At 39.4% G+C, this 14,083-nt stretch overlaps 1 protein-coding gene across 2 annotated transcripts in view; it reads left to right on the forward strand.

Annotated features, from left to right (window-relative positions):
• The window catches only part of sptb (spectrin, beta, erythrocytic), a 106,787-nt gene that overhangs the window by 48,810 nt on the left and 43,894 nt on the right, over positions 1–14,083 (forward strand). For both annotated transcript variants that reach the window (XM_014028788.1, XM_014028789.1), the window contains exons 11-19: positions 806–964; positions 2,067–2,369; positions 2,446–2,596; positions 3,618–4,488; positions 4,645–4,782; positions 6,557–7,316; positions 10,667–10,869; positions 11,985–12,075; positions 12,829–12,975. In XM_014028788.1, the coding sequence (XP_013884242.1) occupies positions 806–964; positions 2,067–2,369; positions 2,446–2,596; positions 3,618–4,488; positions 4,645–4,782; positions 6,557–7,316; positions 10,667–10,869; positions 11,985–12,075; positions 12,829–12,975 (2,823 nt within the window). The remainder of the gene's footprint in view (positions 1–805; positions 965–2,066; positions 2,370–2,445; positions 2,597–3,617; positions 4,489–4,644; positions 4,783–6,556; positions 7,317–10,666; positions 10,870–11,984; positions 12,076–12,828; positions 12,976–14,083) is intronic.

A 14,083-nucleotide genomic window follows, 5' to 3' on the forward strand; every position in this document is an offset into this window, starting at 1 on the left:
GCTGTGGAAGGCAAGTTCTGCTCTGCAGATATTACACAGGTTTCTCTTTCATTTTCTTAAAATGATCCCACACTTTTTGGCAGGTAGCCATGATACCAGAGCCTGTCTGTATAATGTCTTGTGACGTCCACGGCCTACCCCAGTTACCACTACTGTGCATGTGTGTCAAGGACAGAAAGGCAGATGTGGCAGTGGAAGGTGTCAAAGCAGTTTGGAGAGAAAAACAAAGTAAAGAACAAAAAAGAAAAGATTAATCGATTATTAAATTAGTCATTGATTATTTTAATAATGGATTAGTCGTCGATTAATCGATTAATCGTTGCAGCCCTATTTAAATGTTTATCTGCTGATAACTTCCTGAAGGTTTTATTAAATCTGTCTGGTGGTTTATGAGATATTTCAGACAAACAGTCACAAACAAAAACATAATCACCCTTTCTACTGCAGTGGTCGGTGATACTTATCTTTATTTTAGTGAGGTAAAATAAGCATCAGTACATAGAAAGTAGCTTCCTAACAATGTTCAGGTGTGTCTGCTCCTCATGCACAGAGCAGCCTCCATGTTTGGGATTAGTTTGACTTGGAGACATGTCAACAGAGTGCTCTAAATGAAGGTTTTCATGTGTCAGCACACATCTGTATTACACTCTCCAGGTGTGTCTTTAAGCTCGTCTTGCAGGCTGGGGTATAGCAAAAGGGAGCCTCTAGTTTAATAAATATTTCAATATCACCTCGCTGTTGATATTAGATGACAGGTCTCACAAAGAGTGCAACAGCTTTGATCCTTCCCGTCGTCTGTGTGCAGGCCTGGGAGCGTCTGGAGAGGGCGGAGCACGAGCGGGAGCGCGTCCTGAGAGACGAGCTAATCAGGCAGGAGAAGCTCGAGCAAATGGCCCGGAGATTCGACAGGAAGGCTGCCATGAGAGAAACCTGGCTCTTGGAAAATCAAAGACTAGTTGCTCAGGTTAGCTGCTGAACAGCAATATTAAATGTTACTTTTTCTTTATTTGATATATCTCTTTCTCTTGTGTACTGATAGTGGGCATATTTTATTCCTGAGCTCTCAGTCCCAGCAGCTAACAGTAAGAATTTTCTCTATAGGAATTAAAACTCTTTTAATGAGAACAGAGTTTTTTGGGGGGGCATTAACGATGGAGAATGTTTTGTCTTCTCATATCCAACACAAATTAAAATGTGTGTGATTTAGACTAAATGTCTGAGGAACAGGGATACGGGTGGGTAAATTGACATCTGCACTTTTTAAATGTTCCAACATGTCCACCTCAGAAAAGACCACGACATCATCACAGAGGCAGTAACACGACACACTCTGATGTGGAAAGCTCATTGAGAGAAATGAGACCAGAGTTCAGTTTCTGCCTCAGGAACGCAACTATTAGTAATTAAAAATTCAACAAACTGATCAGTGTATTGATCATCCATTACGGAAAAAAAATTAACATGATTACTTTAGTTAATATTATAATCACAATTATTAAAACATTATTTAATGAATTTTCATTTTGAAACTTCTTGTTAAACTTACATCTTTAATTCAAATGTTGGCTGCTGGATAAAATAATAAACACCAAAGAAATTAAATCTGTGATACTTTAATTATGTTGTGGGGTGCTATAAAATCTTTAGTTTTTCCCATATATTTTGCCTTTATTACTCTAAATTAATAAGGTAGATTATGAAGATTTTACCAGACAAAACAACATTTTCTAAAACTTCATGAATATTTAAAAGTCTCTAGTAGGTGTGCACCAATAAATTTATAAATAGATTTGTCTGTCCCGATTTCTTTAATTTTGGGTGAATTAATTTCGTGTTTTAATTAATAAGCATTTATTGAAGTTTAAACTAAAGTCTCATTGTCCCTGTTAGATCTCATGGGATCTCATTTATGTACTAAACTTACAATCCCCATATTGACTCTGCAGAGAAATGGTGAAAATCAGCAAAGCAGACATTAAAAAATAAATACATTTGTATTATATGAGCTGCACAGAGATTGATACAAGGTAAAATGCTGTAAGACTTTTCATTCTTCTTTTCGTCAGGATAATTTTGGCTATGACCTGCCCGCCGTGGAAGCAGCAAAGAAGAAGCACGACGCCATCGAGACAGACATTGCTGCATACGAGGCGCGTGTCCAGGCTCTGGTGAACATCTCCAAGGAGCTGGAGTCCGAGCGTTACCACGACGCCAAACGGATCGACGTGCGAAAAGACAACATCCTCCGTCTGTGGGACTACCTACAGGAGCTGCTGAAGGCTCGGAGGGGGCGCCTGGACATGAACCTGACCCTGCAGAGGATCTTCCAGGAGATGTTGCACATCATCAGCTGGATGGATGAAATGAAGGTATACATTCAGACACTGAGACTAAGAGCAAAAGAAACACCCAAACCATACGCCAATCAAATGACTTTTTCTTCAGGCTCGACTGCTTTCCCCGGACTTTGGGAAACATTTGCTGGAGGTGGAAGACTTGTTGCAAAAACATGCTCTGCTAGAGAACGACATCGCTCTGCAGTCAGACAGAGTACAGAGTGCCAGTGCTGCTGCTCTGAAGTTTGCAAATGGAGACAGTAAGTGAAGCAGGCTCTTTGGAAAAACCTTTTTACGTACTGGAAGTTTAAAAACTTTTAACGCTTGACTGAAAGTATGCACCAATTTTGTTGAAAGGAAATATTTTTACAAACTGCTCAAATTTACACTCAGAGTTAACTTCAGAATCCCCAAAGGTTAATTAATTGTAGATGCACATCAGTGATTATTTTCTGAGAGTTAGTTATGCAAACAATTAATTGACTTACAATTAATTATCAAATAATGGTTTATTAGATTAAAATTTGTTCCTAACAGCAGTTCTGAGCTCTGAAGGAAAAATAAAATAGGATATTTTTGTTGCCTTAAAAGAAAGCAGATTCCAGCCACAGAAAACACCTGGAGTCCAATTAGCCCCAGCATCCTCTCAGAGTTCAATTATTTTTATTGTTTTAGCCACAGACAAAAGAATCTGCAGCAACACTAAGAAGAGGGCAGCAAAAAGTAAAAGATAAAGGAAAAATCATTAATTTTAAGTGTGAATAAATTATTTTTTATTCATTTTATTTGTAACAATTATGTACACAACAAAAAACAAAAAAAAACATGCATTCAAAATAAAATCAAAATAAAATGAAAGGCAGCAGAAGAGGAATAAATCTTATAATTTCTGCCCCTTTTTGAGACCCAAAATACTGTATGTTCAAAATAAAAGTAAATTACAACAAAAATCAAAACAACTGAAAACACACAAAAAAATTTTAAAAAATAACTAAATAATACATCTCTCTATTCATGGTAGATTAAGTGTTTTCCATATTTTATTCTTTTCATCATTTCTTCCATTCAGCAGCCTAATAGATTTAGGTAAAAATGTATTTTTACTTTTACTTAGTTATTTTTTTAAGTCCTTCCTAGACCTCTGTAAGTTCTAAACTGATCTGTAAGTTCTGCTCTATAAAAGGAAGTTGTTGACACGGCAGCATCCTTGAAATAATATTACAAAAGTGATGTAATACTCAGCATTTGTTCAGTGATTTGTATTTTCTTCTCTCTCTCCAGGCTATAAGCCATGTGACCCTCAGGTGATTCGGGACAGGGTACAGCATCTGGACCTGTGCTACCAGGAGCTTTGTGCTCTCGCTGCACAGCGAAGAGCTCGCTTGGAGCAGTCCCGCCGCTTCTGGAACCTCCTGTGGGAGGTGACCGAGCTGGAAAGCTGGATCAGGGAGAAGGAGAACATTTTCTCCTCCCTGGATTACGGCAGGGATCTGACAAGCGTGCTGGTCCTCCAGAGCAAACACAGCGCCTTTGAGGACGAGCTCGGAGCCCGTCGCGCCAATCTGGAGCAAATCCTGGCAGAGGGGGAAAAGATGATCCAGGCAAAACACTTTGGCTCCCCAAAAATTCAAGCGTGCATGGACGACATCAGAAGGCAGTGGCAGCAACTGGAGGAACTGGCTGCGTTTCGAAAGCAGAACCTGCAGGACACCCAGACATTCTTCCAGTTTCAGGGCGATGCTGATGAGCTGAAGGCCTGGCTGCTGGATGCCAAGAGGCAGATGAGCAGCGATGATGTGGGCCATGATGAATACACCACTCAACGGCTGCTGAAAAATCACAACAACCTGAAAAATGAAGCCATCAAGAATGGAGCCACCATTGATGCACTGTCCAAACAGGCCAACGCTCTGCCAGAAGAGCTGCAGAACACCCCTGATATTCAGAGGCGTCTGAAAGATATCAAGGACCTTTACATGGAGCTCCTGACTCTGGCTGACCTGAGACAGCAGAAACTGGACGATGTCATGTCTCTGTACACCATCTTCAGTGAGACAGATGCTTGTGAGCTCTGGATGAGCCAGAAGGAGACGTGGTTGGTGGGTTTAGAAGTGCCTGAGAAGCTGGAGGATTTGGAAGTGGTGCAGAACAGGTGCCAAACACTATTAATGTTACTATGCACCAGTCAGTTTGATTGCACGTCTCTATTAACATTATTGGACATACAATAAGGGTCTGAAAGAAACTAACAGATACACTTTGTTAATTCTGCTGCTGGAATCTTTATGAAGACTTTTCTTGTTTGCAGGTTAAGCACTTTAGCTCAAGAAATGGCAAATGTTCAGGTGAGAGTCGACAACGTGAACAAAGCTGTGAAACAGCTTGAGGACAGCAGACACCCTCGCACCAAAGAGATCAAGGGATGTCAGGAACGTCTGAATAAAAGGTGCTGTTATTACTGCCTTGGAAAAAGATTCCTGTGTTGCTGTTTTATTTGATTCTTGAAGCAAATCTAAAAATTAATTCATCATTTATATTGATGACCAACTAAGGCTTCTTTAAAGATTAAATAGTAAACAAAGTAGCCTTTTTTGACCTTGTTTTCTGCCGGCTGTTCCCTCTTCAGGGGTCACCACAGCAAATCCTCCTCCATCTCACTCTGTCCTCTGCATCCTGTCTTCATATCTCCATGTCTTCTCTGACTACATCCATTATATCTCCTCATTGGCCTTCTTCCTTGTCTTTTTCCTCACAGCTGCTTTTCTAACATCCAATATACATCAACACCTAACTTTCATTCTTCTTTCAATTGCGTACCTTCACCTCGTCTTCCAGCTGTACCCTGTTCTCACCACTGATCACCATGTTCTCTGCAAACATCACAGACCGCAGAGGTTCCTGCTTTACCTCATCTGTTAGTTTGTCCATCAGCAGAGCAAACAAGAAGGGGCTCTGAGTTGAATCTTGATGCAGTCCCACCTCCACTTCTACATTTCACCACTATCCTGTTGTTCTCCTTCATGTCCTGTACCAGTCTAACATAGCTCTCTGACATTCCAGATCCCATTTAAACTACAGCTCCTCCCTTGGCAGATGGCATCTATGAGGCTCTTTCCTGGCATGAAATCATACTGCTGCTCACAAATAGTTGTCTCTTCTCTAAGTTTAGCTTCAACAACTCTCTCCCAGATCTTCATTAGCTGCGTTTCCATTGACCACGAAAATGCGCAAATTGGAATTTCGAAAATAAATTTGCTCAATGGAAACTCGTCAATTTCGAAAATAATTATGTTTTTCGACAAAATAGTTTTGCGCTAAGATGAGGTGCTTTTTCGGCCGTATCGAAATTGATGGTTTTCACAAAACTGCAATGGAAACACTTTTCGCATCACGGGAGTCACATGATCAAGAACCGGCTGTTTCTACTGGCAAAAAGACAACGAAGAAGAAGATAACTGGAAGTAAAAGTAGTAGTGAAATCACCAAAGCAGTAAATTAAAGTGTTAAACTCACCGACTACATTTTCCCAAAAACGCTACATATGTAGCCACTCCCGAGTATAAGGGGCTTGTCACTGGAAAGCCTCGATAAGACGCCGACATCTCCTCTGATGGCTGATGATGAGCGCTAGTGTCGTGGTAGCAATATGCTATGTGTTTGCATCCATTGCCGCCATGTTTGTAATGATTTATCGCGAAAACAAGCGTATTCACGCGTGACTTTAATAGCATTTCTTACTTAATGGAAACACTACAGTTGCGAAACTGTGTTTTTTCCACATTAACAGAATAAGTTTTGCGCACATTTGCAATGGAAACACAGCTAGTGTGTGGCTCATCAACTTAATTCCCATGTAGTTGGTACAACTCTATTCTTCACCCTTGTTCTTCAAAATTGGCATCGGCACATTCCTCAGACATTTTCTCACTCTCAAAAATTGAATAATTGAGTCAAAAATCATACTGCCATCTCTCCTAGACATTTCCACATCTCCACTGGTATATCATCAGGTCCAACTCCTTTCCCTATCTTCGCCATCTTCAAAGTTTCCAAACTTCAACCTCACTAATCTTTGTCACTTTGTGTTCCACAGTTTCTGTAACTCTTAGTTATTTTACAGACACAGATCTGAAATGAAGTATTATCCCGAACACTTGGAGAACATAAACAATGACTTTAATGTACTTTATGCCATAAAATACATTTTCAATTTATTTCAGATGGGAGGCCTTCAAGGCCATGGTGGAGGAGAAGAAGAAGAAAGTAGATTCTGCTGTTAGTCTGCACAATTATGGGCTGGAGTGTGACGAGACAGAGGCCTGGATCAAAGAAAAAACTCGGGTCATCGAGTCCACGCAGGAATTGGGTAATGACCTTGCAGCTGTCATGACCATCCAGAGGAAGCTGTTTGGCATAGAGAGAGATTTAGCTGCCATCGACGCCAAGCTTACCTTCCTTAGGAAAGAGGCTGACCGGCTGGCCCAGGACCACCCGGAGAATGCAGCAGGTATCTTAGCCCGAAGAGGAGAACTGGACGCAGCCTGGGACAGGCTTAAAAAGACATTGAAAGGCAGAGAGGACTCTTTGGGGGAGGTCAGTAAGTTACAGACCTTCCTTCAAGACATGGACGACTTCCAGTCCTGGCTTTTCAAGACCCAAAAAGCTGTGGCTTCTGAGGAAATGCCCACCTCTCTACAAGAGGCAGAGGAGCTGCTGAGTCTTCACCACAATGTGCGTGAAGACATAAACAACCACGAAGAGGACTACCACCGTGTCAGGGACACGGGAGCTCAGGTCACACAGGGTCAAGAGGACGATCCTCAGTACCAGCAGCTGGAGCAGAGGCTGAAGGGTTTGGACCGTGGCTGGTATGAGCTCCAGAAGATGTGGGACAGTCGCAAACATTTCCTGGACCAGGGTCTGGGTTTCCAGCAGTTCATGAGAGATGGCAAAGCTGTGGAGACCATCCTCAATAACCAGGTACTACACGAGTTTTCACACCTGCAGTGCTTAGTGTGGTTCATTTGTGTGAATGTGAACACGATAATAGCACTCTGATGCAGAAAAAAAAAACAACTCTACTGAGACCCTTTGGAAGAGGTGGTCTGATTGCAGTTTCAAACAAGTCTGAGCCAAAAAAAAACCTTCCACCAGACAAGAATACTTTTCATTCTGAGTAAACAAACTTTAATAGAAAGACTGTTGCCGTATCAAACTTAACAAATCTGATTTTTGTTTAACATGATAAACATTAGTTTTCAGTAGTCCTTTCTCCTGATCAGTCTTTTAAAGGCAGCACATCTCCTTTGAAAAGCATAAACTAAAGCAGGGGTTCTTAACCTTTTTGACCTCGGGGCCCAATTTGTTGAACATAAAGTGGCACGAGGCCCAGTCAGGCATTACCAATGTATGGATCAAAATGATAATTATTCTAAATCTAAATCTTAGTTTTATTTTTATTGTATTTACATCATAACTAAACTAGCGTAACTAACATAACTAAATTAAATACACTTACAGTTTAAAAGTAAAACTCCTGTCAAATAATCACAAGACATGATTATGACAAACATTTTTATATTCAGAGGTGCACATAAGCAGTGCGCAGGTGTGCTTGCAAGGTCAAAAAAGGAAAAAGCGCACCAGATGGGACGTCATAAATCTCCCTTGCGTACCTAAGATTGTACCTGATTGTCTGTCAAAACAACAGCTAGCAGGGCTCTAGAGTGCGACCAGTGTGGTTGCAAACGCGACCTGATTTCTTAAAAAAAATTTAAAAAAAAAAGAATCCAGCGGCACTGGTGTGAATGGATTGTTGTTCGGTGCGCCAAAGCGGGACCCTGATATAAGAATTGAACGGACACTGCCTTCAACAAATCAGACGAAGTCCAGAGCCGTTAGTCAGAGCAGAGCAGGGCGGGACTTTCAGTGAGAGCAAGTTTGGTTGAAGCAGCGGACCGGCTCGAGTCGACTCGAGCTGCTGTAGCGATCAGTCACATCTCCTCCGCTCCTCCTGCACTTTGCTCCTGAACTACCTGAGACTTTGGTCTGTAAAACCTAACTTTATATTAAATATATGTTCAGAATGTTGTTATAAAACAGATCTGTCCAACTCTGTGTGAGTGACTAAACTCTCCTCCTGAGAGACTGCTGTGACAGGAGCACGTCGCTGCTCACGCAGGCTGAGTCTTTCTGTGAGATTCACTGAGTTTTTCTAATTAAACCACATTAACTAACAGAACATTTGTTTGCCCCATATTAAAGCAAAGATGATTCTCTGTTTAACACCCCAGTCAAAAAAATTATATATATTAAAAAAATAAAAACAATTTGCCATGTTCTCTGGGGAAAGAGTTTTAAATCTTATTTTAATTTATCATAAAGATCCACAAACTTCATTCACAATTTTATAAAAAAAAACAAGGTTCTTGATGTGCTAAACTTGTTTATATTTAGGACCATACTGTGACACACACAGCTTATCTGGGATAAATGTAATTTATTAAACGATCAAATACGAAGAATAAATAATTACATGAGCTGAAACCATCTAAATTATATAATATTTTTGAATAAAATAGTCTTTTAAAAAATAAATCAGTCTAACAAATAAAACATTTGTATATTTTAAGCTATTTTGCTCTGTGCAAAAGACAGATATTTGCTGCTTGGTCTGGAGTGTGGAAAGCTGGTTTAACCAAGGCCAAAGATCCAGAAGGTCAAACTACAGGAGTTGTCCATCTGAGGGACATGTTAGTCTAAAAGACATTTAACCATGAAATGTTCAGTTTGTGATGTTTATATGACATACACCCAGCCCCTCGACCACTTTGGTAGTTTACAAAATTTATGCAGAGTAAAAGAATAAAATAAAAACTTGTTGGACTGGTTTGGCATGATGTCCTGAGACGTTGCAGCTGAAAGGAGTCATAAAACAGAACAGGGGGACGTTAGATGACCTGACACCCCTCTAGATAAATGTGTTAAATGAGTGAAGGAAAATATGAGTGAGCACCAAGCAACAACCCTAGGTTCTCCCCTGAGAACCAGACCAAAAATTTATATTGTAACCTGCCCATAACAATTATTTGAACAAATACAAAGGTCAGTCAACAGACCACTCAGGTTTATCAGCACAAAAATATGTATTTTTTTAATATAAACAATAACAAAAATAGACAATTCAAAAAATAAAAATTGTGGGCATAAATAAATAAATTAAAAATGTTTAATGTAAATGTTTCAAATAAAAAAACTGTAAAAATAAATTTGATAAAGTACAAATGAAAATAAAGCCTTTTTAAACTTTTGTAACCAGAAGCTGCTCTTCATATTAGTGACAAACAATAACAGTAACAACAGCTTTTTGACAAGTTAAAAATTTCTTTAAAATACATTCAAAATCTTTAAAAATAAACTACAAAAATTAATTTAAAGTGCAAATTAAAATATAGTTCTGCAGCTGCATTTGATAATGTTTCGAACTTTTAAAATATTGCATGGTAGATCCAGAAGCTGCACTTCATATTAATGACAAACTTTGGTGTTTTTTGACAAGTTACTTTCATTTTAGCTTCTACTTTTCATTTAAAATACGTTTCCATTCTCGGCAGGTTTCTAAGGTTTTTCTTCTACATATTAAATAAGTTGTTAAACATCTGAGTGGCGCACTGCTGCCACTAGTGGTGAGAAAGTGCATTGCACCTTATTCAAAATCAATGCGGTCCCACGGCCCTCTGCGGCCCAAAGTTAAAAACTGTTTTCTTTTGAGGCCCTCAAGGTGGCGCTCGTGGGCCGCGCCCCATAGGTTAAGAATCTCTGAACTAAAGTATACTACTTTCAGTACATCCTCAAAATCCATTTGGCATTCTGCTCATACAGTTTTGCCTGAGATTTTTACCCAGATAACACTAATCGTACCAAGAAATTCTCCATGTTGACTAGCTCAGAACACAACACCATCTTTCTGGATTTAATTAAAGTATTTCTGCCCAGCCACAGCTGACCAGTAACCAAACTGAACATTCTCATGTGGTTTATTGTGACACATTTTGGTTCACTCACAGTTTTCTCAGTGTAAAAAGAAATCCAAATACAGAAAAAATCCACACGTTAACAAACTCTTCAGCTGATTTGAACCAAAGTAAACAAGCTATTGATGTGAAAACACCTTTAATGCTGGTGCTTTTCTAAAGTACAGATTCAATCTAACTGGTCAGTTCTGACATTGTGTGTTTGTCGTGTAATGTGGTCTGCAGATTATGGGTTTCTCTTCTCTTTTTTCTTGTTTTTGTTAGTTTTCTTTAAGCCTCATGATTGTATTGTTGCAGGAGTATACTCTGGCCCACATAGACAAGCCCGACACCTTGTCTGGGGCAGAGAAAGCCTTGAAGAAGCACGAGGACTTTGTGAGTACCATGGAGGCCAACGAGGACAAGGTTGATGGTGCTGTGCAGAGCGGACAGCGGCTGGTGGACAGCGGTAACCTGTACTCTGACAAAGTGCAGAAGAAAATGAGCTCAATCCAGGACAGGTTATTGATTATTTTATCTTTCTTACTACAGTGGTGCGGAGAAACAATTTGGTTTCATCCATATCTGTTAATGTTTGTCAAATTACAATTTATTTTCATCTGTTAAGTAACAGATTAGATCTGCTAAATAAATTCAGAGAAGCACTTTTCTGCACATTTAGTAAAAATAAAAAACAAAAATATAACATGTACATAAATGCTCACAGCTTTTGCCATGACAAAGTTGCTCTCAGATGTATCCTGTTTCCACTGTTAATCATTAGTAGATGTATATCAGTAATTCATTTCTAAACATTTTATTCAAACAAATGGTTCATTAGATATTTTGCTAACAGTCAGGCAAAGTTGTCTTCTATTTTTAATTCAAAGTTTTACTTCCACGCCAAATTTTTGCTCAACGGCAGTAAAACTGACCGAGCTGGAGCCAGTTTTGTGTTTTTTAAGGTTGCTTATCTGTGGCTGCTATTTTGAATGGAACTTAAAACGTGAAATAATGTTATATGTACGAATTATGATTAAATATAAGGGTTGAATTAAAATCCATCCAGTGGTTCATGGAATATTTTCCAAAGATAACAGACAAATGAACAGAAACACATTCAATTACTTTACAATATTGAGCAGTTATGTCTCTATTGATATTGTTTAGTAGTTTTTTAAACATTTGATTATTAACTTTTAATTTTTACATGCATGAATATAAGTTAAATGAGAAATGAATATTAATCTGTCTAAAGACCAACTTTTAGACACCTTCACAGACACTGATTTTGTGTAAAAATGATTTTCTTAATTGAGTTTTAGCTCTCAGCAGTGAAAGTGTGTTTTTCCACTGTGTTGTTAGCCTTAACAAGAGTGTGTAGAGAAGACATGAGAGCTACTCCCACTCCCTCCCACTGCTCTGCTTGACAGACAGGCACCTGCAATAATGGATATTGATCTGCGAGTGAGAGAAATTCTTCACAGTGAAGGAGGAGCTCTCATGGACTCCTGTACTGTATGCAGTTTGATTTATGTCCCAGCAGGATTCGTTGGAGAGGGGAAAAGCTATTTACTCTCTCTGAAACTATATTTTAATATGCAGCTGTATCCTTGCCTTTGTGTTTGCTCTCCAGGAGTGACGAGAATAAGAGACGAGCTGAGGAAGTGTCAGAAAAGCTCAGAGATAATCGTGACCTGCAGCACTTCCTTCAAAACACCCAAGATGTGAGTTCACACTCAGGACACTGTTTATGCAGTCGTAGGAAAGCATCCATTTTTGCCGTAAATATTAGCTTAGTATTGCAAATGCCGAGTCAGCATTCACAATATTGTTTTCCTATTTATCGTCTCTTTTGTACAATTTTTGGACTGTAACTATTTGAGCCATTCAGGTATTAAAATATTCAGCTCTTTCAGAACATTTTGACATTTGTTTTTTGTCACTTGTGTTTGTTTTATGTTTTTTAAACATTTAATTTGATTTATATTTGTTTTTCTCATTGAAATGCTTTGAGATCCCTTCAAATCCTTGCAAATTTTTTTGTTCTTTGAAATTTCTTTTAGGATACTTTCTGTATTTGTGTCTTCTTGTGTCTTTTTGTCTTTTTATGCTTCCCTTTGTCTTGTTACGCAACCTTTCAACAAATTTAAAGTCAGTCAACACTCAGCATTCACACTGCATTTTTGCAAAAAATGTTAACTTTTCTAATTATTCTTTGTGTTAGAATTAAAATAATAACCAGACCTCGTAACTCTGTTTTTTATTTACATTTTCTGTTGAATGTTTTTAAAACACAACACACAAATTATTAAAATTTTTATATATTTTTTTCAAATAGCAAATGTCAATTTTTCGTAGAACAAAGCGTTTTAACACAGACATCTTTCCAAACTTTTCTGACCAGTTTTTCATAGTTTTTAGAGTTTGAGTTTTTCTCACAGGAGGTCTGAGTTTCAGTCTTCATCTCTGTGTTTCAGCTAACTGTGTGGATCAATGAGAAGATGCTGACAGCCCAGGACACCTCATATGATGAAGCCAGGAACCTACACAGCAAGTGGCTCAAACATCAGGCCTTCATGGCCGAGCTGGCCTCCAACAAGGACTGGCTCAACAACATAGACCAGGTCAGTGAAGGCTCCATGTTGCTTTTAAATTAGAGATTATGTTCCTTGTTTCATGTACATCTTAACCACATGAGGACCAGTGTATAAACAATAAAGTTTGAACTGTCTAAAATGTGACTGCCTACGGCAAAACCAGGAACAAGTCTCCCCGAGGTCGTTTTGAGTCATTTATAGAATCTGAAAGTGTTGGTTCTAAGCTATCCAACGATGTCAAACACATGGCAATAAAAAATAAAAATAAAAAAACTAAACAAAAAACAAACTGGACTTCTAGCTGAAAATGTCTCGATTTGCATCGTTCAAACAGCATAACTCTAGATTAGTCTCTAACGATCCTTCACCCGGAGTTTTCTGTGGACGTTGTCATCTCCAGAATAAAGACTTTAGCCTGTTAGCTTCAAAGGTTGTGAGGGCGATGTCCAACTTCTGAAATGTTACGGTCCAGGAGTCGGATTTATAAAACTGGCGTACGCACAATTTGAGCCCAGAAACTTGCGTACGCCACTTTTTACGCCAAGGTTGTGATTTGTGAAATCCAAACTTGACGTGAAAATGTGCGGTGCCTCACACCAGCTCTGACCCATGTGTACGCTCATTTTGGAGATGGGAAACTGCGACACAGATGTTGAAGTGAGGAATTAGAGCCACACTGTGTAAAGATCACTGTCAGATATTTAATTTCACTTCATAATCAGACTTGGATTTTTATTCAACTTTATCATCAGCTTTCTTAACAATAATTTTTATGCTTCTGCTGCTGAGCCATGAGGACCTTTGAAATAAAAAAAAAACTTAAATCTTGAATAAAAGTTCCCGTGCGCAACTCCCTTCATCTGCTTCCTCCTCAGACGACCCTGACACACAGACCCCTCCCTGACCCACAGACCCCTCCCTTACCCACAGACCACGGACCCCTCCCTGACCCACAGACCCCTCCCTGTCCCACAGACCCCTCCCTGTCCCACAGACCCCTCCCCGATAAGAACAACAGGACAGCAAAAGTCATGCTTTGGATACATGCGCAGGGCGCATCCACCTCGCCAGTGTGGATGTTATAAAACTTCACGTTTAAAGTCCGTGTTGGTCACGCGCGTGTGCGCGCGCGCGC

Source organism: Austrofundulus limnaeus, unplaced genomic scaffold (assembly GCF_001266775.1).
Source record: "Austrofundulus limnaeus strain Quisiro unplaced genomic scaffold, Austrofundulus_limnaeus-1.0 Scaffold807, whole genome shotgun sequence".
Lineage (NCBI taxonomy): Eukaryota > Metazoa > Chordata > Actinopteri > Cyprinodontiformes > Rivulidae > Austrofundulus > Austrofundulus limnaeus.